General features: G+C 35.8%; 2 protein-coding genes across 2 annotated transcripts; one reads left to right on the forward strand and one right to left on the reverse strand.

Moving 5' to 3' along the window:
* Window positions 1-147: 147 nt before the first annotated feature.
* LOC139120605 (streptococcal hemagglutinin-like) lies at window positions 148-4511 on the forward strand. The gene is made up of 3 exons (XM_070685112.1): window positions 148-279; window positions 973-1096; window positions 1963-4511. Exons 2-3 carry the CDS (start codon window positions 1009-1011, stop codon window positions 3435-3437), a joined length of 1563 nt encoding a protein of 520 aa, XP_070541213.1. The 5' UTR covers window positions 148-279; window positions 973-1008; the 3' UTR covers window positions 3438-4511.
* LOC139120604 (RRP12-like protein) lies at window positions 4381-27795 on the reverse strand. The gene is made up of 27 exons (XM_070685111.1): window positions 27573-27795; window positions 26090-26295; window positions 25599-25682; window positions 23722-23798; window positions 23158-23380; window positions 22588-22726; window positions 21782-21909; window positions 20903-21093; window positions 20018-20129; window positions 18386-18565; window positions 16702-16880; window positions 15361-15482; window positions 14478-14705; window positions 13651-13802; window positions 12882-13043; window positions 12107-12265; window positions 11123-11315; window positions 10497-10604; window positions 9760-9917; window positions 9403-9494; window positions 8830-8997; window positions 8499-8674; window positions 7819-8006; window positions 6829-6889; window positions 6222-6301; window positions 5400-5482; window positions 4381-4633 (listed from the first exon to the last, which is right to left on the reverse strand). The coding sequence occupies exons 1-27, from the start codon at window positions 27706-27708 to the stop codon at window positions 4525-4527; spliced, it is 3894 nt and encodes a 1297-aa protein (XP_070541212.1). The 5' UTR covers window positions 27709-27795; the 3' UTR covers window positions 4381-4524.
* Window positions 27796-27807: the final 12 nt, after the last annotated feature.

A 27807-nucleotide genomic window follows, 5' to 3' on the forward strand; every position in this document is an offset into this window, starting at 1 on the left:
AAAATTATTAATTGTGCTGTCAACAGAGATTCCTATTGGCAAAAATCTCAATGATTAATTCATCAAACGGCAGATGAGCAACAGATGATAATTTAAATGGCCACATATGGTGGGACTGGTGAATTTCACAAAGTAATTGTAACAATGGGAATAGTAACAGATGGCCAAGTTACTGCATTGTAATAATTAAATATTCAAAAGATAATATTGCAACAGTGTTTAGCAGAGAAACCACATCACACTCTCCGTTGAGTATCTATCGGATTTACAAACTACCAGGTAGGTAATCTTGATTTTAAAATATCCCAAGGTATGTAGCTTTGTACTTGAACTTCAGTGGCTTCTCTGAAGTTCTTAGCGACTTTTTCAGTTCTTACAGGATTACGAAAACAGTGAAGGCTAATGGTATTTGATTTGTTATAATGCACACAATCCAACTTTCGTTGTGTTTTAGGGAACAAAGTATTGAATTTTTACCAGAGACTCCTGATGTTACATATGTACTAATACAGTGCTTTATTCACGATAAAATCCAGTCACATTGCACATGTTAACGTTGCAGGTCAATTCACTGTTTTCACTACCTATCAAATTCAAACTTTAAATATAAGTATTTATTGACTTGTCATCCTGGACATCGTTCAAATGGATACCAGACATTGATCTATACCAAGGCACTGAGTAAGAGGATGTACAATGGAATTACATGTAATATTCACAGTAGAGAGAAGCGATTATGAAATCTATACCTTGGTATCATATTTGGAGGGGTCGTTGTCAGAAAAATCTTAACAACTTAGCTGGGTCATTGAGCCAATCGTGTTTTTAAGAGTGGATTTGGCCGAGCAGTTTTGACTGTGATGCCTTGGCTTGGTGACTGGGTGCCGTACGCTGTGAGTTCGAAATCCATCAAAAAATTAATGAATTATTCTTTTATCTAACTTTTGAGAGATCCAATCTCCTTATTTGCAGATCTGTTGTTCATATTGATCCAGGCACAGATACAGGATGGACTGGAAAATATTTTTCGTTTTATATCACCTCACGTTGATCCAAGTCACTGCTAAACCAATTAAACCCACCACACCTGCAGAAGGTAATTGTGTTTAAATATTGTTCGTATGGTCACATGTATAATCTGTGTTTTATATACGGTGCATTTGAGACTGCTATTGAAAAGCACACGAAAATAAAACAACGAACTAGAACAAAACCATTCACCAGACAACAAATATTATTACACAATCTGATTATTAAAAAGCAGATTTAGCCACGGTAACACTTTCAAGTTTGCTTGTGCAATGCCGTCCTCGTTCTGTTGCTCTCCCTTCAATGAATAGACGATCTACCATCGTTCTGTTGCTGCCCCCTCAATGAGGAGACGATCCACCATCGTTCTGTTGCTGTCCCCTCAATGAGGAGACGACCCACCATCGTTCTGTTGCTGTTCCCTCAATGAGGAGACGACCCACCATCGTTCTGTTGCTGTTCCCTCAATGAGGAGACGATCTACCATCGTTCTGTTGCTGCCCCCTCAATGAGGAGACGATCCACCATCGTTCTGTTGCTGTTCCCTCCATGAGGAGACGACCCACCATCGTTCTGTTGCTGTTCCCTCCATGAGGAGACGACCCACCATCGTTCTGTTGCTGTCCCTCAATGAGGAGACGATCCACCATCGTTCTGTTGCTGTCCCCTCAATGAGGAGACGATCAACCATCGTTCTGTCGCTGACAATGAGGAGACGATCAGCCAACAAGAACAGCAAGGACAAAGCAAAGGTGGAGACGTCGCCATCTCTACCCGGTACATCTGATTTCTATCAGATTGATTATTATATGTTCAACACTAGTATTGTGTCAGAAACATGTCTTTTACCCATGAGCCTCAATTTTTATTTTTCAGATTGTCTTGTATATTCTATTAGAATCAAACTTGACAAAATTTACGTTATCTTTGTAGGAATACAATCTACGGCCAAAGCAACCACTTTGACGGATGAGACTGATGTATCTATGGTTACAGATGATGTTGGAAATGAGGATGATAATGTTACCACATCTTCAGTTTCTATTGAAGCAGAGGTAATGCAAGCTGGAGTGACAGAAGCTGTAGAGAACACGACTGGTGAAGACTTACTGCAGAAGGCAATGCAAGAAAATGATCTGGATGTTACCCCATCGGGTTTGCCGCAAAATGAGACAACTGTGAGTGCTATGTCTACGGTGACGGGCATGCCGGAACAATCAACAGCTGAAATGGCGAAACACAAGTCAAAGAAAACACACGGGAAAAAGAAGAAAAAACCAACAAAATCCCCGGTAACAAAGACTGAAGCCATGACGACACCAATTGAAGCAACTACTATGCAAACTGCAGCCCAGACACTACAGAGCACAGTAGGAGGAACACAGGGTTTATCAGGAACGGAGCCGGAGGGAACTGTGGCTTCGGTAACTGAGGTTGATGAAACGAGTGAAGGAGCAACAAATATGACGTCATCTGAAGGAACAACACAACCACCAGTTGTGGTAGAACGAAAAGCTTCCGCGGATCTTGTCTTAGAGGAATCTCCAATAAATGATTACAGTGGATGGCTTTTTAATGATGAATTATTAAGCACAGACGCACCACTCTCTCCTGATAATGTCACATCCATGGACTTAAACCCCGATGAAGCTGGGATCGCCTACACAAACCCTGGGGCATCGACACAGTCAAGCAATGCAGCTATAACAGGCGCAAACGCTGCAACAAAACCAGGTACTGGGGAGCTTGATCTTGAAGGTACAACGATTAATTATGAGCAAGAGGTCATGGTAATGCAGGAAGATTATGAAGTGACAACAGGTCTACCAGGAGCAACCGCTGAAGGCACCGATGACGACACTAACTCCACTGAGGCTCAAAGTGGCCAAGATTTACTGACCGTCACCACGATGCCACAAGAGGACATCCAAGGTGAGTCTGATGACACTGCTGGTGATATAATCTTGTCTGCAGACAATGATGGAGAGTTACTGCAAAGTGCAATAATTGGAGGACTACCCATGCCTGATGAGCTCCAATTGGATGATACAAACGTTGCCGAAGAAGACGCTGATATTGACAAAGTCAGCAGTCTGGAAACGGATGCTAACAATGCTGTCCGTGAGGCCAGACTCTTCATCAGTGAGGCTGCTGCAGCTATTAAGAGAGCCATGGCTGCAGAAGAGTCTGGTGATGCAGACATGGCGCAGGAAGCTGTACACAAAGCAAGAGGTGCTGCAGCAGCTGCAGAGAGATACGCAGCAATTGCTGCTGTTGATGCTGCAGTAAATGGTGAGGCAGAAGACAGCGAGGTCAAGCTGCTTGCACTTCAAACACAGGAGGAAGCCAGAGCCGTCAATGAAGACATTGAACAGGTAGCTGCAAATCTTGTTGCTGGTTTGGTTTGAGCTAACATAAGATAAGGATTATTGGTACTGGTATAAAGATTACATTTACGGAGTTAATATCGCAATACTCACATTCTTGTCACATTCATTCAACTAGTGTCTTGTCATAGGAAAATTTCCACAGTGAAGATTACAACTTTCTCCAGAGATCTATAATACATTATTTTTTATCAACTGACTATAGAAATTGAATTTTATGTATTTATTATGAATAATCAATGTGTTCTATGAAATACGGCAGCAATATTGAAATATTTCCATATCAGCATACATGAAGTATGTGATAGCATTTTTCCGGCGTCTCCAGCCAACACATCACTAATGTTGGGTACAATAATGTACTCTCACATACTTGTACAATGCGGAAACCTATTATGTCTCTTTGAAAAAGCACTACATTCTAGTGTTGCAGCCAGGACACACCCTTGCGACAACATCCCCAAAATGCAACCCGCTGGCCTGCATTCTCGTCTATTGTGGGTCACCTCGGGTGCACTCATGAGTCGACTATGTTTTTAAGTCTGCAAGTAATATTGACCATGACCTTTTTTTTTGTATGATTATTTTGAGGCTTATACTTGTGTACTTTCAGAGCTATGATTAAAACAATTAAATTAAAATGGTGCACTTGATATCATAATTTGCTTGTAGTCTGACTAAGCTCTAATTGGCAGCAGATACAGTCGAGCAGAGTGACGCAGTCCTGGTTGCTGTGAAACTAATTTGTTACAAAACAATACAAAATTTGATTGACAACTGACGCATGTTGTCCCAAAAATCTGCAAAACGTCCCCAAAAATAAACGGTAGTGGGACACAGTGTCCCCTGGTTTAAAATTCCTGGCTGCAACACTGCATTCTACATCTATAAATGTTTGACACACCTGAGTGAAAAGTTCAAATAACTGAACTTGAAAAACTAAAATTGACAGTGACAGCTGACGTGAGGATTTAATTAAACATGTTTATTCTAAATTCTTAAATAGCAATGACTACAAATCTGAATTTACAAACCATTGAAATGAAATTGTCTTATTTCAATTCTACTTCAATAAAACCACTGACAATGATCAAATTTCATGACGTGATTATTTTCTTCCTTTCCGTTTTTGTCCTTTGATTTGAATTCCCTTCTTGGCTCCTCTTCTTGCTGCTTTCACAATGGACTTCCACTGTCCTGAAGATTTGGCTTTTTTCCTGTCAAAACAATGGGAGATGTTTTATTATGGTCATTTTAATCAGATTACCATGGCAGCCTGAGGTCTTTCCCTCAACACATCACTATGTAAGAGTTACTTATGTAGAAAGTGGTTTTTGAGACTCAACATGTCAACATTGTCAAAATCGAAAAGCACTGTCATAAAAATGTGCTTTAAAATTGAATCTTCCACATGCCTTTGGGTGTATGCACAAAGCCATTTAAACTGGAAGTTACAGGACTGTGGGCACACAATAGGGGGATTACTGATGACGCAGCGATTTGCATACAGTGGGTGGGAGTTTTTGAATTCTCATAGCATCGCTGTGACCGTATGATAAATTTGAATAATCCTGATGTGCACTTTCGTGACATATGCAAAAGAGGGGTTCAAATGGTTGTACAGGATCACATTTTGAAACGTATGCATTCTCCGACAAAAACGGAACATTTTTTCAGTTTATTTTCGACTCAAGTTTAGTCGCTATATATATTCAATGACAATGAACGCCTCAAACACAGCAGAATTGTAGGATTCTGGGACCAAAAACGGCATGTCTGATCAGTAGCTTGGCTGTTTTACATTTGCATAGATTAACTATAATCCAGCTTTTATAGGGGGAATTCCTGTTTAAAGTTGAACAGTAAGATTTATAAAACATGGTAAAATGACACCAAAACGGAGCATACGAACACCACAGCGTCATATTTATGAAATCAACAAGGGTCTCATGATGTATTAATCACAAGTACATGTTAATATACCTTTTGTTCAGTTGTTTCATATTCAATGGTACGTATGCATAGGGATCAGGCATGCCACGTCTTTTCATGTCGCCACCCGCTTTCTGTGAGAGAACAACAAAAAATTATGTCAGCTCAACAAATATACACAATATACTAATGAAAGCAATAAACAATCAGAAACATTAATTTATTGATTTGTGCTGATTTCTAAGGAATCTGTATTGTTCAAAAGAAATTTTGAATTTTTTTTCATATAACCACTGTAAAAGTTATTTCAATTCATAATACATATTGATTCATAGTCATGAAATTGATACAATTCAAAATTGAACAGATGATTATTGAATTGCCGTTGTTTTGTTTACTTTTGCTCTGAATTTCATTGTAAAATGTGAGACGATATTCTGCACATCTGACTGGTGCTGTGTTATGATGTGATGATGTGATGTGGTGCATGTTATGGTAATAGTGCTATGCAAGGTAGCGCACACCATAAAGAGCGGGCATAGCTACACTGTGAGTGTAATATACATATAACAACGACATGTACATATCCTCGAAGAAAAAAATTCAATCACACTTTTGGTTTGACATTTCAGAACAGATTGGGCTAAGATTGCCTATATTTCTCTTGATAAATTATGTATGAATAGAATTCATTTTGCAGTGAATTGACATAATAACTTCATTATGTCTGAACAAGCAACACCAGAACAGGTCTGGAAAGTTCAATTTTCATTAATTTTTCAGTGCAGGAGAGAAACGATAATTTGTTATGCAATGCTCCCCTGTGAATCAACTGACATTAAAGCCAAACAACCAGAGAGAGATGTAACTGACCTTGGCCCTGTACTCTGCACCAGGTGGAAGATTACTCCTCTTGGCAACTTTCACTGGTCTGTGAATTCCACTACCACCAGCTGTTAGCAAAATTGAAAAATATCACTTTGTTATTAAAATTTCTACATTTCAACCATGGACTGGTTGTAGTTTGCCAACTGATAGCACTTCCGCAGTATGTTCATTTAAAGCTGAACACCAAATAAATTGATCAGCATACTGCAAATTCTGGCCACTGAAAAATTTCTTGAGGGTTTTCTCATTTATGAAAGAGGATATGCATTAACTCCTGCCATGCCCAGCTCAAATTACTGAGACATTCCTTAACATTACCCTGGCAGACACTCTGTAGATGTGTGGCATTTAAAATGAGCCATCATGCATCTGTATGGGCAACAATTGGCCAATTGCATAATTCCTAACATGTTCAAATGTGCGCAACATGGCACAATTGCTCTGATTGGTCCATGACCTCTTGGTACACTGCACATGATGTTCTGAGTGTTACAGGCAGAATTGTGCAAGAAAGAAAATTTTGACAACAAAAGCTTGGTGTACAAACAGATAAATCTGGCAGAAATCAACTCAAGAAGATTGACAATATTACCTTTGTATTTGGTTATGACTTCTTCATCAGAGTCTTCTTCAAGTTTACGTTTACGATTTCCCTGACATGAAAAATATGAGTAGCTTTTAGAATTAGCACCATTCCATGACTGTATTTTACTAGACAAGAACTTATTGACATTTGTAGAAGCATACTATCCATTACTATGCTACTACCAAACTACCAGCTTTAATATTCTTTCTGCCAGTTGTAAATTGCTAAACAAATATTCATCAGATATTGTTGTCATGGTTAACCTGGAAATCGCTTCACAATGTAGTCCATAGAAATCAATGTATGAAGTACGCAATTAACCTTTCCATTGATTCTGTCCTTTTCAACAAAGTCACACGCAATATTATAGTATGTATGAATATGTATTTATTATGGTTAACTCCTGACATGTAACCAAGATATATTACTTCTAGAAATGCTGTTTTCACTGCAGCAGCTAAATTTGCATATCACTTTCATGTCTCACTCATGTATGGTATCTTTACAGAAGGGCCTTCCTCTTTTTTGATGTATTTCTGCTACCTTTCGACCCAGTAAGAACTGCTAAGAGAAGCATTTGTACAAGGATAACTGCGTTTAAAGTGCCCCTGCATCAATTTTTGATGGACTACCAGAGATCAAGAGTTTCTCTGATTCAGACAAATTCATTATATTACATATATTGGTAAAGGACTACCAAAAGGAAGTTTCATGATATTTTGAATTTGACACAAAAAGCTCAGAAAGCCTGTTCACCCCTAATTCAATGTAAGCAGCTCCACGATTACCCTTGATTACAATGGATTTGGGCCAAACCAAGGTGGAGCAAGGGTTAAAAGTTAGACGGCAAGGGGCTTTGATTACTACCATTTCCTGGTAATAATTTCATCACTCATGTGTTTTGTCTCCTGTTCACCTACTGTGAAACACTGCATACTGAGATCTTGACCTAGAACCAGGACTCTTCCATTCATTTTAGGTAGGTCATATGCTTACCTTGGCAGGGGCAGATTCTTCCATGAGTACATCCAGATCATCCATACTGGCTTTTTTCCTCTTACTGGTTTCTTCCCCTTCATCATCATCATCATCCATTGTTATGATCAGTCTGCCATCTGGGGCTGTTTTAAACTCATGTTTTGCAGCAGCTTTCTTCTTGGTAGATTCCAAATCAGGATTTGTGGCTGTAGAATCAAAGGAAAACAATTGAAGCACTACAGGACTGTTGCACACCTCATAAACCATATGAAAGAACATTATGGAATTCAAAGCATACTACGGTATACCAAAATCATACGACAATATAAATCTAGTCGTGATTGAGTACTTTAATTGCATGAATATCATGCATGATATCCACTTGGAACAGTTTTGACAGTTTGATTGCACAGTTAAATAAGCTGTTATTTGTTGGCTATTGAAACACTGCTATTCAAAACACAAAACGCACTTTCTCATACCACAGGGCAACGAATGAGGTGGCATTTTATCAAATGTAAATTTGGTTAAACCCATGTCAATCATTGGAATATCTCGATTATTTCACCAGTAAATGTGAAACTAGAAACTCGTCTTATCACAAAATGTACAGAAACCTTCAGAAACCACAGACTGAGTTCACTGGAATATAAACAAAGATAGATGGCGCTATAAATTACAGATGGTTGAAGGCTTACCCAGCACTCTCTTTGAGACAGCTGGATCCAAGAAATCAAGAGGTTCTTCATCTGCATCCTCTTGTAACCAAGCAGCAGTCTTTTGTTTCTTAGCAACCCTGTCTCTCTTCTTCGGTTTCTTTTCCTCCTCATCCATATCGTCTTCAGAGTCAGTATCTTGCAGCAATTCTTCAATACTAACAAATTGATGAGGAATGAATCGTTAGATACAATCACTTCTGGTTGACATATAAATGATAACATAATTCAAGAACTAATTATGTCTACACATTTTTCAATGTCTTGACGCACTGGAGGAAAGTAACAACACTAACATTTATTAAAACCTTACCTTTCTGGTTTTGTTTTGTGAGTCGGAGCACTTTCGTTTTCGTCTTCATCAGACACTTTATTAGCTTCCTTCAGCGCTTTCCTCTTTTTATTTCTTTCCTGTATTTTCTGGGTGTTCTTCAGCATTTTGCGGTAATTTTCAGGCACCATTTTGAAAATAGTTTCATACCTATGGATGGGAAAACATCAAAATAAAATCAATGATTTATGTTTGAATATGAGTCTGAATAACAATGCTGTTCTTGAACACCAGATTATCGAAGACATTACATAGATAAAAGAATTTCTCATTCAATTTCATTCATTCATTCATTCATTCAGCCATACAAATTCCTAGCTGTGTACATACAAATATACACACAAATTTACATATAACGTCACTTATCAATAAACTTTCTGTATATTAATGTTTGTTTTGCACTTCATGTACGTTAGGTGCCCAGCGCAGCATTCTTGCAGCATCCTGATAACGTCAAATCTTGACTTCAGATGTCTTTCATACTGTAGAACACTTTAGTCAAAGTAATGGACTGTATATAGTTATATGACAAACAAAAAATCCCTGAACACTCACCCGTATTTCTTCATTAGTCTACCAAAAAGACTCTTCACTTTGAATCTGAAGTGATGTCGACTGTCACTGTTCCAAGTCACCACGCTATCAATCTGATTGGCAGCAAGACATGAAAGATAGTTGGAATTTACTTACAGTCATTCTGTAGAATACTTAACCATTTTGTTCATGAAAGTTTTAAACATCCAATCATAGCATTTTGAAGTGTGAAGTCCCTTCATACATAGAACTGTAAGTTTCACATTGCCATCTAATTTTCACCAAGTTTAAATGTGTAGTGGACTCTACAGAGCAGTTATTTTGCAACAAGGATTCTGACATCAGTGGACAACTTCCATTCAAAGACTGAAGACTTACCAGCTTTTGCAGGTGTTGAGCCAGGGCTATATCACTCAGAACACTTATGAGAACTTTGACAAAGCCCAATGCAGACTGGACGATATCACGATTGCGAGATTTCAAGAGTATGCAGATGCCATCGATGAGTTCTCCTAACACATCACTGGGAAGTTTGTCTGTTGTAAAGTTGACAGAATAGACAGAAGTATAAATGTGAGATGTGGTCAAGGCATCATACTCAATGCTTATCATTTTACAAATGGTTTCCGCATAATTTGATGTTATTTACAAAAACTGTCAAAAGCAGAACACTAAAAAAGAAAAGAAAACAAATCAACTTGAACTTGCTTCTCCAGTGTATTTGTTCCATCACAGACCCAACTTTTCTTTGGCGTTAAAAAATGTTCAATTTTATAATCTATGAAGTAACCTTCCAGTGTATTTTATGTTTTCGTTTATGTTTCGTAAAAATTGTGCAGTTCTAAGAAAGAAAATGCATTTTAGCTTTTACTTTTTGGTCATTTTCCTGCCAGTGATTTTTCAGTAAAATAAGTGATATTCAGCTTATGACCCAGCTATAAATAAATGTCAGGACAGTATTATGCAACATATAATAACATATTCATTGTAACTGATAATGCACTAGAGGTCATTGGCCTTAATGTCCAGATAATCCTGAATAAATAACTCATCATGGAAGGGACATTGAAAATAATAAATAATGAAATCAGTTGTAAAGTTATAATTATTCTCACCTCTAAGTTCATATAATAATCTTGTCAGAGCCACAATTGTAGCACTGACCATGGTTGGTGAACCAACCAGCCCAGCTGATACTGTTTCTACGTATCTACCTAAACACTCTAGAAAACAAAGACATTGAGAATCCAGGTTAAGGGAAGCCACGTCTACATCTTCATATATGTCAAAATCATGTCATCATAAAGATAGCGTTAACAAATTTAAACCTTTAGTCTTGAATGCTGCTTACAAATTAAATACTGACTGCAGTTTCAACTTGAATGATTTTTGATCATGTGAACAAAATTGTGAGTGAAAATTGCAAACGTAAAAGATAAAATATTAATGCTAAAATTTTTAAGAATTACAATGAATTCCCATTTGATCTGAAACTTAGAAAAGCTTTCCTACAAGTAGGTGTAGATATGATAAACAAGATAAGCATTTGCATGCCTTCATAATGTTATATAGCTATTTTTGTTGTCAGTATGATTGACCAAAATTTACAAAAACAGTCTGACTCTAAATTGCATGATATAACCTCAAGAAACTTGAGACAACTCTAAAAAGCCAACAAAATCATTTACATGTAATAAAGTTACAGACAAGGGTTAGATTAGACAAGACAGATTTATGTTACCTTGTTTAGTCTTATCAGGGTTTAATCTGACCATAGTATTGCCAACTTCAATAAGTAATGTAAATGCTGCCTGTCTGGCTTTGATGCCAACTTCCTTGGTGCACAGAATGATCTCTCCAGTTATGGACTCGATGAAGTTACTGTGTTCTGAAGACAACCTCTTCACAAGGTATGTCAGACATCTGAGTCTTGGCTAAAATCAGAAAAAAATTATTCTCGTATCAACGTAATCAGTTATGCTGCATTAAATCTCTTAGAGCAAGATGCGAGATGGATTAGTATCCCAAATTATATAAATGAGCATTGTTTGGTATTGAAATGTTATGCTAATGATTCATAATCAATGTGGAATATTCATTATTATATCATACCAGTATATTGATGGCACAAATGCAGCAATCTGATTGTTGGAGACGCGAAAAGAACCATGGTATATTCGTGATATACCACGGCTAGCACACGTGCAAGCTCTCAACAAGAACCAAAATCCATTTTTTTTTCATTCTATGCCAGAATTTCAATATACTGTTATGATATAGTAGCAATAAATCACACCAAGCGAAGGTATACCACTCGATTTTGAAAGGTATACCACGAGATTTTGACCAATTCACTTCTTATATGCACTCGCTATTGCTCGTGCATATATGTCGTGAACTGGTCAAAATCTCGTGGTATACCATCGCTGGGTGTGATTTATTGCTTAATTATACACTGCATAAATTGAATCATAGTAACAGCTTTGTGTCACTTTTGATCTAACAGTGAATGAATGTGGTTTTTGCAATTGTGCTTTCTGCACTTGAATGCAACCTTTCCACTACAGTAACTGTATTCTATTCTTTACTTGAAAGAAACTAAAGACTGACTTCTACCCTTGACATTCATGTTCTCATAGTCATACTTTCCAATTTTGAAATTTCATGAGTTAGAGATACAGATAATAGACAAAGTACAGTAATGATAAAGACTGCTCACACTTACAGCTTTGGAAGATGATATTGATGATGCTAGAGTATTGAGTAGTATTTCTTGCAACTCTGATATATTATCCTCCACAAATTTCTGACTAGCATCTGATGAACTGCCACATATTTCTTCCAAAATGCGATATGATTTCTTCTGCATTGTCTTGTCTTGACTCTTTGGGGGGGAAAAACAAATAAATCTGGTAAACCAATTAATCATACAGAATCACCTCTGACAAGTTCTGATATTCTGCCAAACTAGAAATACTTTCCATGAGATTTCAGAATTCACACATTGTAAAGACATAACTTTGCAGCAAAGGTAAATGTTAAAACTGCCTTTCATCTGCTTTGTTACTGATCAAGTATGAAATCTTTCAATCAATAAATGTTTGAAATCATCATTGTTACAGAAAGTGCTTGAAAATTATGATATCATCAAATTTTTTAAAGCATACACAGAGGCTTAAAGAGATGATCTGTGGCAACTTCATTCTGGTTTTCTCTCAACACTCACATTGAAACATCTTTGGACTGCAAAAAATTGTGTAAATCCTGTAAAAGTTTATAATTGTTTCTCTCTATTTAAATCAAAGCTACTACCCAGCATTCTATATATGATGCATGTTATGAAACTGAATGCATGCTATCTTCATTTGAATTTCTATAGCACTGAACTAGCACCAAATAGTGGCTAAAAAATATCCATACCGTAAGGCTGATGTATCATATGCAAATTAAATAAAGGTATTAGTATAAATTGCTATGTCCATGATCATAACAAATCTTACCTGCAGAAATGGTACAACTGTTGTTCTGTAAACTTTATTGAGTTTGTCTGAATCAATATGTGTTACCATAGCAATACAGAGATCCATGACAGCATGTTTGACAACAGATGCAACCTCTGTACTCAGTTTGTCCATGGCTTTGTCGAGGAAGTTGTTCACAAGCTGTGAAAAGTATAGACAGATGCCATGAATAAATGAGATATTACAAGGTAAACACATGTATTAATTTTAACCGAATCCAATGGTATTAACTGGCCTATTTGAGCATAAGAAAATTTGCATTTCAAAATTTGAACATACATGCTAATGATGTGCATGTTTTATGATTTATAAAAAGATTTGATAGACTTTTGAAAGCCACCGCTCTACGCTCACATCAGTTTATCTGTAGTGGTGTACAAATGAACTGACCAAACCAACCTTGTTTTTAAATTAATTGGGATGTGTCAGCAATCAAGCATATTCTAAAGTTTGTTGTGACAGATGAGTTCTTCAAAATCTAAGTTGATACATTTCTCAATAATTGATACTTAGGAAAAGAAATTGGCATATATTGATACATATTATCTTAAAAATCATGACAATTTGGATATTTCCACTGAGCTGGATTCTGAACAGGTTGAAAACTTGCTCACAGAATAGTTGATATCACAGAAGATTGGCATTCATGATCAGTATTTCATTCAGTGGTAGAGTAGTTAGATTGTATTGACAGATACTTCATGATGACCAAGAGTTAAGACTAGATTTGCCACATAATTTATCCTACCTTAGGATCTGTCACAGTGAGGTAAGTCTTGATGGTTTCCAAGACTGTAAATCTGGTGTAATCTTTCTTCTCAGCATCAACAGTGGTATAAATATTGAAGAGAATTGGAAGGAAGTTCTTGGCATATTTAGCAACTTCAGCTTTGTTTTCCTCTGAAAGATGAAAAGTTTAGTTTTGTAATTGAAACAAATTTTACTGATCTCAACTATCAGTATATATATACAGTGTGCCAAATTGACATGCTACATGTATACCCTTAGGCTGGATTTTTCCAAAGTTTTTCTCATCCATTGGGAGGGGAACATCACCTAAGACGTCAAATTAATTTGCTTCATTTCTGAAAATCGTTCAAACAGCCCACATGATGTACATGTACATTCATTAGACATGATTTTCCTTCACAAACAAGTCTCAGTCATAAGAATACGACATAATTGGTAAAATTGCACAGAATATTTTGAAAATTGGCATGGATGTGATGTGGGATGAAGTCACACAATGTTGCAGTTCTTTTTATCTTTTTTGAAAAAATCAATCATACTTGGTTTTTTTATTTCCCTTGTTGTCTTGGTCCAAAACAATTGCATTTGAAAAGGACAGTATGAAAGCTGATAAATTAGTGTTTGCCACTTCACTGAGATATAGTACTTTCAGTCTGATATTTTCTGACAACAAAAATGTGACTGCGCATAAGTTCTATATTTTCGCAATTCCACGTATTTCTATTAAAATACATTAGAGTTTAACTGTCCTTTGATGAGCATACTTTTTATCACAAAATGTTTCCACAGAGCACGAATGAGTTGTAAGAATTCTCTGCTACTCACCATTGTCAACATTCTTACTAATCAATAGCCTGAGGGCGCTGCACACGTCAGGTCTTAAATCAGGTCTGTCCGTCAGCACACTTCCCAAGATTCTAGCAATATTCTTGAAAGACTGGCAGAGGTCAGTTGGATTGGTACAGAATCCAGGCAGCAAGGACCACATTTGTGATTGGAGAACATCATAAGTTTTACTTTCAACCAGGTGACCACTCTGTTGTAGTTCCAATGCTGTGAGGAAAATACAATTACGCAAACATGAAATGTTTGATCGAATAATTGAAAGATTGAATGGAGGAGGACAACACTTGTTGACTCATTGTATCCCCCTTTATTGTAACAAGTTTTAAAAGTAAATCTGTTACCAGTATTTCTGATATCTTTGTCTCGGTCATTTATGAGCAAATATGTAAATACTAAACCCAGTAATGAACAACATCAATCATGACGAATGCAGTACTGTACTGGGTCATTCATCCATTCCTTGTACAGGAAAGGCAATGTGGCTCATTGGTTTTGCTGTCTGTCTGATTGGCTTCACCAATAGTGCATGAGATCTGAGGTTTAAGTCCGTATGATTATTGATGTTTTCCAAATGAACCACAACTTTTACAATGATAAGTCAACAAATATTGAGATCCAAATTGATGTGTACAACATTTGAAAGTATCCTGCCAGTGAAGAACAAATTCTATCATTTCCTTGTGTACTTGCACCATTATTTTCCTTCACACAAACCAAATTTAGGACATACACTAACACTGAACAGAACTTAACCAAAATGATTACTGTGATGGATGCTGACACAGTTTCACCATAACTGGAAGATCAATAACCTTTTAATTGTTAATATTACTTGGAAGAGATGTATAGAAGGCCAACTTACATCTGGTTTTCAACTTTGCAGCCAGTGGTAGGAAGTATCTGATGAAGAATTGAAGCTCTGTTTCTCTGGTATTGTCTCTCAATACTGGTATCAACCAACTTCTAGGGAAATCATAGTTATCTCTGTTGACAGAGAGAAAAGAAATTCGTATCTGACAAATGCAAAACAAAAAGCTCTCAGATATTAATATATTGAAAGTTTTCTATATGAAAGTTTTCTTGAAACACAATTCTGTTCTTTTTTATGGGTGGTCGGATATCATTCTTCCAACAAAATTTGTGTTTAAAACAAATAAAGCTACAATACTGAATTCTACTTTATGTTTTATAAATATGGCAACAAATGGGTTTTAACCATTATTACTACAAAAAAGTCATTTGATAATGTAAAATACAACAGCAAAGAGCTAATGGTTTATATCTTGTGTAAACATTGATGTATGTATGGATTTGCAGTAGAAACAAATCTAAAATATTTGATAATGAGTGCAAGGTCCATACTCCCAAAGTATTTTACAACTCAAGAACTGTAAAGGACTTTTTTACAGCAAATATTTTTTTAGGTCCTAAATACCATTGTTCAGATGTCATTTTTACAATACATAATTTTTATGTATCATTTTGTATATCATTTTTACGACATAATAACTAATCATTTTGTGAGTTTTGAAATTTGTGATTGGCTTATGAATTTTCCAGGACTATCCAGGACTTCCTTTCATTTTCAAGAACTTTCCCCGACTTTAAATTCAAGGACTTCCAAGGCCAGGAGCTTACAGTGCATTTTGCACTAACTGACAGTATTGCACCATTACATCCCAATTTGATGTTCACTTGCCAAAAGGTTTTACCTCTCTTACTGCTGCAATAATGGTGAACAAAATTTTCTTTAGGGCCCATGATTTCCTCACGATACACCCCCAAAACACACACATGCATTAAAAATTTGGGATTGATTTTTTGATAATTTTGGACCAAATTGCAAATGGACTTAACATTTCAATGGCTACAATTTTTGACCAAAATTTTGGGAAAAATCTGAAAAACTTGTCTAGATCTAAAAAAAAGCTGCTGGCTATGTTATATTCTACAACGACAACAAAAGTTGATTTTGGCACTCAAAGGGATAATTAATCCAGTTCCATACAGGACAAGTCAATTTATACACTGTTTATATATGACTTTTGAACTAGCTATGGATGGCATTTGATGATAGACAGAAGTCAGCTCAAAGGTTTACTACAGAAGTTTAACAGATGCAAGTGGATTCAGACTGACTCTCATAGCTTCCTTATAATTCAGAGTCAAAACCCATTCTAAGAGCAAAGAGCTTTCTACATACTCATTTCCAGTGACCTGTAGAGGTATAGCCTCTAAGACCATTCTTGGTCCCATGGTCCGTACTGCCATGCCCACAGCTTTGTCTAATTCATAGATGTACAGAAACTGATGAGTATTTCGGAGATCAGCAATCGACTGTAAACATTTCTTCATCATCTCAGGGCACTCTTTACCCAGTACCTGAATAATATACAAAAAAAACGTATACACAATAATTACAGAAATTTGTTGGTTACCGTCAACTTACCATAAAAAATAATACTAACTTATGGTATAAAACAGAAATATGAGAAATTGGTAAAATTGGTCTCATTAGCAATTTTCATAAAGTAGTTGACTAATTCTTGAATACATATGAATAGAAATTGAAATATCTTTTCCTGATATCATTAATAATAGAGTTTTGATATCTTTTTACCATATTATTAATTACATTCAATAACATACATGTACAACTCTGGCCAGGCTGCTGTTATATTATATGATTTCTTTCCACAATCCCAGAGTGTAATGTTTTCATTTCTGCTGGCATATTCCAAACTCTAAACTCTCTCTTTACCGGATAAAATGTACCATAGTGACATTGAGAATATCATGATGAGTTCTGAATTATATTGGGGATTATTTCAAAAATACATTCCCATGAAGATCTTTCTTCACCACAGTTTGTCTTAGTGTATTTTTTAGAACCTCTTTATCAAGGAAACTGAGGTCAGAAGATTACCAATAAATCATAACAATTACTATGATTTAGGACCTACATTGTATTTTTCTCCTAAGTAAGTAGATGGTCTTTATTCAGTAAGTCAAGACCTTCAGCCCACAACACTTTACAAATATTATTCTTACTGAAGTAAAATTGACAGGAATAATGAATATAATTTACAATTGCAATTCATAAGCTCTTTTCTCACTCTCATGGCATGAAAAGTGTATGCTGCTAAACACTGAAGAATGGTAGCATCGTTTGCAGTCAAAAGTTGAAAACAATTTGGAAGGCAGATTAAAATACATTGTGGGAATATATTTCTGTCTGTAGCTGGTAAAAAAGGTACAACACAAAAGGAAATGGTACTCGTCTTCTATTTCAGTTCTTTTCTCATGGACATTTGAGTTACTGCAATTTCGCCGTAGCAAAGGTGTAGAAGGAAAAATTTCACAAAAAATTGTGGTAACAAGTATGCCCTCTAAGCCAATATGACATGTGATGCCCAGCACAATTGCCCGTGATGCAAGCAAATTTTTTTGTTTACATATAAAGATATGGGTCTTATGTATAGCGTTTTCCACAATTCCTCAAACTGACATATAGTTTCCAGAAATACATGTTTGTTAGAGGGCACACTGGTGGTGATAGTAAGCTACCTCATAGGAAGACCAGTAGGAAATTAGGAGTGATTTCTGACCGGCAAAGTCTCATCCTAGATTAGTATTTCTTGAATAAATCATAGCAGAAGTACTTGAAAACAGATAATATTTATGAATGGAGTAAGTAGTATTTTGTGATATCTGATACAGATACTGCGGAAAAGTCTGGCTGTTTCTTTGATATATAATATATTCTCAACATCACTGTGCTGCCTTGCAGTAAATCTCAAGACAACATGAAATCACATGATTACCAGATTTTTTAGCATATAATCCAAATATTGCATGACTAATTGACATTTTACTGTTAATCTTACCTCAAAGAACACTCCTAATACTTGCAAGACAAGTCCCCAAGAAGCGTGATATTTATAAGCTAATCCACTTTCAACCGCTTTGAACATTTTATGGCCTGACGTCAGACAGCCACTGGGGGCACTCTTCACTTCATTTTGAAGTCTTTCAGCTGCTGGCTTCACACAGTGTTGAAGTAATTCCTGAAATAGCGGCACACAGAAGTACGGGAGAAAACATTTACTGTGAGAATATTTGATATAATAGATCCAGCAGCAGCTATGAAAAGTGGTAAACTCATCAATAATATAGTTTCACTCATTTCTGCTTTCAGTCTATCATTTTTGCCTTTCATATGAACTTTGTGAAGAACATACTGTCATACATCAAAGAATCTTAGATGGGTAAACAGGACATCCGACAGTGGTGAAATCCGATCCAATGGTTGATAGGTGACACATTATCAATTAAGTATCCAAAGTACACTCATGTGTGACAGCTTTCGAGTGGTCTGAGTATCCAGATGAAAGATGCCATCATTTATACGCTATTTCTCCAATGATAGCAAATTTTACACGTCATGTGAAATCAGGTGATATTACTGCATTGTTTTTTTATTTCCGTTCGGCTAAGGCTGTGTAGGTTGCTACAAGTCGCAATCATAAATTGTTGTCTATCATCTCAGTGCTGAAGTTATTAACAAGTAATCATGGAATCAAAATTTGTCAGTTTTTGATAAAATGTCACATTTATAGTTGAGTGGCGAATGCAACTGGAGTTTTTTTCATATAAAATGCTTTGCATGATTTTGTACAATTTAATACAGTTTTGAAATAAATTCTATCACTTATCAAGTGAAAATATGAGTGACCAATGTGTACTAGCTGAGCATTTTTTCAGACAGCTGATTGCTTTGCATGAATGACATAACGTACAGAAATTGTACGTGAGCAGATGTGACAGTCAAATGGTACACATTTCACACATTGTAATTTTGACAATTCACCATGCATAAAATAAATAAAGCTAAAAAAATTGAAAGATTCAGAATATTCCTCATTTTTATGAAATGTAAAATCAGGGTTTTCAAGTTTCAACTTATTCAAATTATCCAATTATTAGATCAGTTGTCTGATTCCTAGACCCAAAATGTAGGGTAAAAAACATGGGACCTCTGACCACCAAATTGCTATTTGCATCATGTCACAAAGACGACACGATTATAGTGAGTATTATCACTGATCTCTGTAAATTTGTTATCTATTTATTGGTAATCATCAAATTTTGTGTGATTGTACAAAAAAACCTGTCACAGTAAATGTATGACAGTTCCAATCCTCCAGATCACATACAATTGGGTTTGTCTTGGTTTGTCTTTCATAAATAGAAACATAACACCCCTTCCCTCACATGATAATGGATTTTAAAATGGCTTAACATTCTCCTAATGTCATAAAGGTTTACTTTTTCTGTTGCAACCAATGGCATTCGGTAAGACAGTAAAAAGTACATGTCTGTTTTCACCACCTTTTTTACAAAACTTGCCCTATGAATAAAATTACTTCGCATTTGTTAACCATTCATAATGATGATTTTACCTGAATCAATGATGGACCTAACCTAAATTTGATGATAAATTCCAAAACAAATTTTACCTTCAGAGTCTGTGTTGCTGCTTGTGTTATTTCTCGCTTTTCAGACGCAAAACATTTCATGGCAGTGCTGAAAATCCTTGGTAAGTGACTGATGCATAGTCTTTCATCCACCCTACAATGGAAAGAGAGACAGTGTAAGTGACTGTTTTTCCTATGTCAATGACCTAAATCAAAATTCCTCTCTCATAACAAATTGATTGACTGCCTTTAAAAGTTGAAAACAAAAGACTTTGCAAAATATGAAGGATTAATACAAAGCGCTTGGCTTTAGTTGACACCTTTATCAATACTTGCTATAATGACCACAGTTCTGAGCTATTTCTCTTCAAAGAATGTATGATAGTAATTTCACACTATACTCCCCAAAGACTCTATTTAATTCTGACCAGTAGCACAGTAATCAAAACTTGGCTACGTGGGAAAGAATTGACGTCATGCTATTAATCGTAGAAGAAAATTTACAGCAATACCATGACATACTTGTACATGTGAGATTTTTCAATCTTTCAAAGGGTACATTACAAATATTCTACAAATATTTTCTGCAAATGATGACTCACCACAGTCAACAATTCTATGTGTTCAATTGAAAGTACAGGTTACTCATCTAGCTCTTTCACATGTTTTCAAAGCTCTCAAACATCACTACATTGGCATGTCTACCCAGGTCATGCTTGTCACACTTTGTCTATCAAAGTTCAAATTGCTGCAGACTCTTTTCAAAAATCACTTTTCCAAGTGATAACGAAATGTTAACAGATTATCTGACCTCGAATATGAGTCATTTATCTGCAAAATTTACGACACTACCCTCTTACTTCCCCCATTTCCTTGGTCACCCTGTTGGTTTTACATGATTGATAAAAGCTCCCCTCCCTGGCTCACCTTTGCAGATTATTATGGGCTTTTTCCATGACAGCGAGCCACGCCAGCGAAGGCTGTACATCATTTTCGCTGGGCTGGTAGTCATATAAAGCATTGATCAGCTGAGCATTAAGATCTGCCGGTAGACTGCTGGGCTTTGGTTTGAGTAGAAACATGCCGTGCAGAGCCTGCATGGCACATGACATGACAAGCTGTGCAGAAATCAAAAATGGAGAAAGATTGGAAAAAGAAAACGGAAAAACACTTTCAAGAAGTTTTGAAAGATTCAATCAGATTGTGTGCTTTTTACGCATTTTAAAATTTCTTCTAATATTTTTCAGAAGAATGTGTGGGAACACACATTCTGATTGCTTTGGACTATCAAAATCTTCAGATGTAAAGCAAAACTATACAGACATGACATAAGTGTATTAAAATATTATGTGGCCATCATTGTTGGTACTTTGTTAAAGGTTATGGTTAAATTACTAGGGAGTGCAAGATATAGCAAATCGTTTTTTGCATTACACATTGTAAAATTTAAATATTGCAGCTATTTTCACTGTCTTCCACTGAGTCTTGCTCAAGAAAATATATAGACTTTAAGCAAGAAAGTCACGCATGAGGATGTGATGTCGTCTTTTCAGAGATTAGCATGAACTAGAAACAGGTAGCAAGGAAAAATTAGATAATCTTCATCTGACAATAATAGTAATCTGAAATCTACCAACTAATTATAGATACTAGGTCTGGAAAATTTTTCAGTTGACTTGTGTTTTGAAACAGCAGAGGTAAAATCACACATTTATGACCAGGAAACAGAAACATTAAAGTATAAAAAATATGAAATTTCCTATTGTTTATCAGTGTGGCTCTTCATTCAAGCCTTGTTCAACTCACCACATTGCTGAGAGTCATGACACGTAAGATTGTCTCACAGGTTGACTTAAGACTACTCTGAGGAAATACACCAAGGATATCCTTCAACAATCCAAGTACATGAAGAGTGGCATGGGCTTCTCCTGCACCTGTCATGATGGAAAACAATTTGTGATCATATTTTTTAAAAAACTGTGTAAAATATTTCATTTTTAGAAGTTCAAATTTTCACTTGTGGTATCACTCTATACACTATCATCACATGGTGATTGACTCATATTGCAAGTTTTCACTTTACTTATTGCTCATTATTCATAATGCATTCTGACAAAGTCACTACTGTGATGCCCAATAACTTGTTAAAAGTAAGAGATTTGAAAGTTTAGGAACATTTTTAATTTCAATGAATGCATAATGATGACAGAACAGTGGTGACGACACTGATACTATATTCAAAAGTGATGCCCAGTTTAATATATTGCAGAATACAACTTGAGGACAAAATTCAAACTCTTCCAAGTTTTTTCTGGTCTGGAGCTTATGAGGTCATCTTTCAAAACCTGCAGAGGAAATCAAGTTGCCAAAAGTATTTGTGAAAATCAAAGTTTCATATTTTGAGTTTGTGAAAAAAAAAAATTGTTTTGGGCTATCACAGAAAGTTGTGGCCATTTCAATATCAGTTACCACTTCAAATAAGAGATTACGTGCTCCCCGAATCCACAACAATCTTGAGTTTGTGGGTTGCAGAAAATTGATGAAGGTAAATTTTTGAAACCTTTAATGTAGAAAAGTATTATTTTCTTATTTATCTTCTCATTACTACCTACCTCCAGTATCCTCAATTTGTTGAATGCAAAACTTGGCAGTAGCTGACGCTGCAGGATGGTAGGGTGGTGGGTCTCCTTGACTCATAAATGTACTTCCTTTCAGTATTGCACACACTGCCTGATGGGCAGCTCGACGCACCTGGAGTGGAATCAAAGTTACGGTGTATTCTGTTATTTTCTGGTGTCCAATTGTGTTTGTATAAGTGCTTAGCCTGATCTACCGAAGCAATTCTTGGTTGTGAATTGCTGGATAACTGCATTCAACAAAATGCCAGGGTCTGAGTTGTCAAATAAACTTTGTAACAGAATTACGAACAACTAGTCTCCAGTCACACTTTTTAGTTGTACTTTCTTCCAATATAATGATATCGTGCTATGATGCAAATAAGACATGTATTCAAAAATTATTTTGTGGATAAACACAATAAACTGGATTCTAAAACACAACCTTGGATATTTTAAAATATGCATCTCATTATTATCTTATATTGTACCTCTTAAGTGGCTTATAACCACACCTTGAAATGGAATATAAGGGCTGAAAACACCATTGTTACGATGAAAACAAACCTTTGGCTTTGGATGAATACTGAAGCTAAGAATGCCATGATAAACTTGCAGCGTAGATGCATCATTCCACACTGCAATTTCTTGTACCCTCAGTAGAGTAGCTAAACACGACAGAGTTGACCTGAGTAGAGGTGAAACTGCTGTGCCACTGTGCTGTGCTAGGATCTCCAGTAAGGGTTTGCTGACCATTGAAAAACGACTTTTGAGAACTGAAGGAGCAATCCTGACAATAAATAAATGAATATATTTAAATAATTAGATAAAGAAATATAATAAATAAATAACAAATGTGTATAATTTTACACCTTTTATACACATCTCATGATTTTTATAGTTTTCTAAGAACAGAATTGGAACTACTGAATGTTGGTGTCAGGAAAATAACAGGGTTGATGACCAAGTCTTTTTGTATGTCCTTTTCTTTACATTTTAAATAAATATTTCAAATTTTGAGTTTTAAGTTATACACCAGTAAATACAGTTGTGTACTTTTCTGGACTAATTTTTTTAAGTCTCAAGTTGACCCTTCTAGTACATGTGCAAACTAAAGACAGTTTAGCTCACCTTTTCATGACCATGTTGAGCAGATAAAGAACAGCCGCTTTTGATTCTTCTGTGTCAACTGTCTCTAAAGTTGTTACCTACAAGTTTGAATAGACATTGTACGGAAGGTGAAAACGAAAAAACAATGAGACGTGAATGTAAAATATACAAGCGACCTAGCGGCCGATATAGCTCCGCTGTGTTTATGTAGAGAATAACTATTTTTGACACATGTTAATGAAGAAGGGTGGAAATCTTTGATAGCTCAATGTAGTGGCCAGAAAAAAAGTGGCTAAAATAAGCTGCAAAAATACGCAATTGAAGATTTCATCATACTTTGAATGTATCACATAGGATCATCCCTAAGAACATGTCAACCAAAGCTATCTGATGAAGAGTTTTTGAGAATAAATTTTTTGACCAAAAATGGCAACAATTGCCCCCAAAAGTAAAAATTGCAGATTTCATCATAATTTCAAAAGATCAAAATTAGTTCATCTATAGAAACCTGTATACCAAATTTCAAAGCTGTTAGACAAGTACTTTTTGAGAAACGCATTTTTTGACCAAAAATAGGAAAAATTGCCCCAAAAATTCAAAATTGCAGATTTCATCATAATTTCAATAAATATCATTTAGTTCATCTATGGAAACCTGTATACCAAATTTCAAAGCTATCAGATGAGTAGTTTTGAAAATACACATTTTTTGACCAAAAATGGCAAAAATTGCCCCAAAAATACAAAATTACAGATTTCATCAGATATTCAATATATATTACTTAGCTCATCTGTAGAAACCTGCATACCAAATTTCAAAGCTATCAGACCAGTACTTTTTGAGAAACACATGCTTTGACCAAAAATGGCAAAATTGCCCCAAAATTACAAAATTGCAGATTTCATTATAATTTCAATAATTATCATTCAGTTCATCTGTAGGAACCTGTACACCAAATTTCAAAGCTATCGAATGAGAAGTTTTGGAAATACACATTTTTTGACCAAAACTGGTAAAAATTGCCCTAAAATTACAATATTGTAGATTTCATCATAATTTCAATAAATATCATTTAGTTCATCTGTAGGAACCTGTATACCAAATTTCAAAGCTATCGGATGAGTAGTTTTGGAAATACACATTTTTTGACCAAAATGGCAAAAATTGCCCCAAAAATACAAAATTACAGATTTCATCAGAAATTCAATACATATTACTTAGTTCATCAATAGAAAGCTGTATACCAAATTTCAAAACTATCAGACCAGTACTTTTTGAGAAATAAATTTTTTGACCAAAAATGGCAAAAATTACCTTAAAAATGCAAATTTGCATATTTCTGCACAATTTGAACAAATCTGAAATAGATCATCCCTAGGGACCTATGTACCAAATATCAAAGCTATCTGACTGGCAGTTTTGAAGAAGAAGATTTTTAAAGATTTTTTTACCAAAAATGAAAAAAATTGCCTTAAAAATACAAATATGCAAATTTCGCCACAATTTGAACAAATCTGACTGAAGTCACCCTAAGCAAACTGCATATCAAATTTCAAAGCAATCGGACAAGCGGTTTTAGAGAAGAAGATTTTTTTACCAAAAACACCAAAAAATGCCCCAAAAATACAAATATGCAAATTTCACCATGATTTGAACAAACTGAAGTGAGGTCACCTTAAGTCAACTGCATATAAAATTTCAAAGCAATTGGACTTGCGGTTTCAGAGGAGAAGGCAATTGTTGACGGACGACGGACGACGACGACGACGGACGACGACGGAAAATCAACCTATTTGATAAGCTCCGCGTCGCTGACAGCGGAGCTAATAAAGAGAACTGAAAAAGGAAAGCTGAAAATTTACAGTATGCTGATAAAGAGATCTCAGTCTAATTCTTACCAATGCAGCAAAATATTCAGTTTCAGTTTCTTTGCCTCCCTGTGCACGAATCACTTCAGTGACTGCTGCTAAAACTGCACAAATCTAGAAAAGAAATATGGAAAATAATCACTCTGCTGTAAAGGATGTTAGTTTAATCACAGATTGTTGGTAATGGAGTGAATTTAACATTGCAGGAAACAAATTTCTGCCTGTGAGTGACTCAGTCCTTGATAAAGGTGGATTGGAATCTCTGGCAAGTTGATCAGTTTACCAGTATTGAGGCAAGTCAGGCAATTAACCACTGAGAAATCATACTTCTAAAAATTCAGCATCGCTATGGCACCTTTTCTTATTTTCAAGAACAATGACAACTACAATGGCTTGTGTATGGATAAATTTCTGATGTGTCCCAGTGTGTATAGGGCTTTTGCACTTAAAAAGTTTTTCTCTTGGATTTAATCAAAGCAAGAGTTAATTACTTCAAATGTGATTATCAGTAAACCAAATACCTCTTTGTGGCTGGCTGAATTATTATCCCAAAATTTTTTGACCTTGTCAAATGTAGGATTGGTGCAATCAGTGAGGCCACTCATGAATGTACCACAGGATCTGTCACTGACAGTTTGTTTGTCTACATCCTGGATCTCAACATCGTCATCATCCAACACGGCTTGGTTGTGTCGCTTTAGTGCTGTTTCAGTAAGACCACTGCCACCTAGGGTTGACAAGAAAATTATCAGAATTCACTCCTGGATGAATAGGTTGGTCAATCAAAGCAAAGAAAGAATGAAATAATTTTTGTGACTTTTTCTTGCACCATGGGACAAACTTCGTCATCCATAAAGGGAAACAGGCAAACCCACAGGTTTTAGGCCTGGAACCACTGATTGCTTTACCATGGTCATAAATTTGCAATACAACTAATTTCATGTCCATCATTTCTTCATTGTATATGATTCAGCTGACAAAGAAATGGTACTTTACTTGTAATGATGTACATGGTACACTGCAGAAATACTGAACTTAAACATTGACACTGAATTTGAGGCTATCAAATCCTGGGTGGAATTTGTTCACTGAATAACAATCAATCATCACAGGTTACGCACATCTATTTTTGTCTTTTTAGAGCATGCTCCCAAATCAACTACTTCAACAAGAATGTAGTATTTTAGATTGAATTACTTCCATTGCCATGTGTACAAGTAAATCATTGTTCTACCCATAAACAATATATATATATATATATATATATATACATATGTATACACATATATATACACACACACATACATACATATATATACATATATACACATACATACACACAAATATATATTATATATAAATATATATATATATGTGTGTGTATATATATATATATATATATATATATATATATATATATATTGTGTGTGTGTGTGTGTGTGTGTGTGTGTGTGTGTGTGTGTTCGTTTGTCTGTCTGTGCTCCTGTGTGTTGGAAGAAGTCGTGGAGTGACTGTGACAGGAGCATGGAAGTTTCCATGACAACAACTTAAAATTCCTCATATCATCATTTCTCTACTCCAAACATTGCTGATTGCTTTATTCCCACGGGCCCACATCACTACATCAATGTAAGTACATGTATGTTATATTGCATTAGAACAGTATATGTCGACTCGATGCACCTCTAGTGATGGTTTACTAATGTAGTTTGTATCTAGACTGAAGAGATTAAACGTTTTTCAGAGAGACGCTATTGAAGGCATCAGCAGCAGCCATACACGACATGCAGAAAAGGATGACACCCCATACTCATAAATCTAGGAACATGGACACAACGTTGAGTCCTTCCTCTGTAAACTTTCTATCAATACACAACTACGTGTAGTTAAATTACTGTTAATGTTACCAATACGGTACAAAATGGTCAGTATAGGACTTAAATTGACTTGTAAAACTAACGCAGTGTTTTCGAATGAGACATTCATACATGCAATCATACATACCAGCAGTTGTTTGGTGGAAGAATCGGCTTTTCGCATTTTGTCGATGGGATTTTGTTTGTGGGTTGGAACTGCTACTGTGCCCCTTCTTCCAACGCTTTCCTTTGCCACCTTTAATTCGTCCTGGACCTCTTGCCATCCTCGATCTTCAAGATTTACTGCAACCTATCGGTCGTCACAGTCGCACATGTTTCTCAATCGGCAGACATGTGGGAATGTTTAAGATGAATGAGCTAGG

Source organism: Ptychodera flava, chromosome 20, assembly GCF_041260155.1.
Source record: "Ptychodera flava strain L36383 chromosome 20, AS_Pfla_20210202, whole genome shotgun sequence".
Lineage (NCBI taxonomy): Eukaryota > Metazoa > Hemichordata > Enteropneusta > Ptychoderidae > Ptychodera > Ptychodera flava.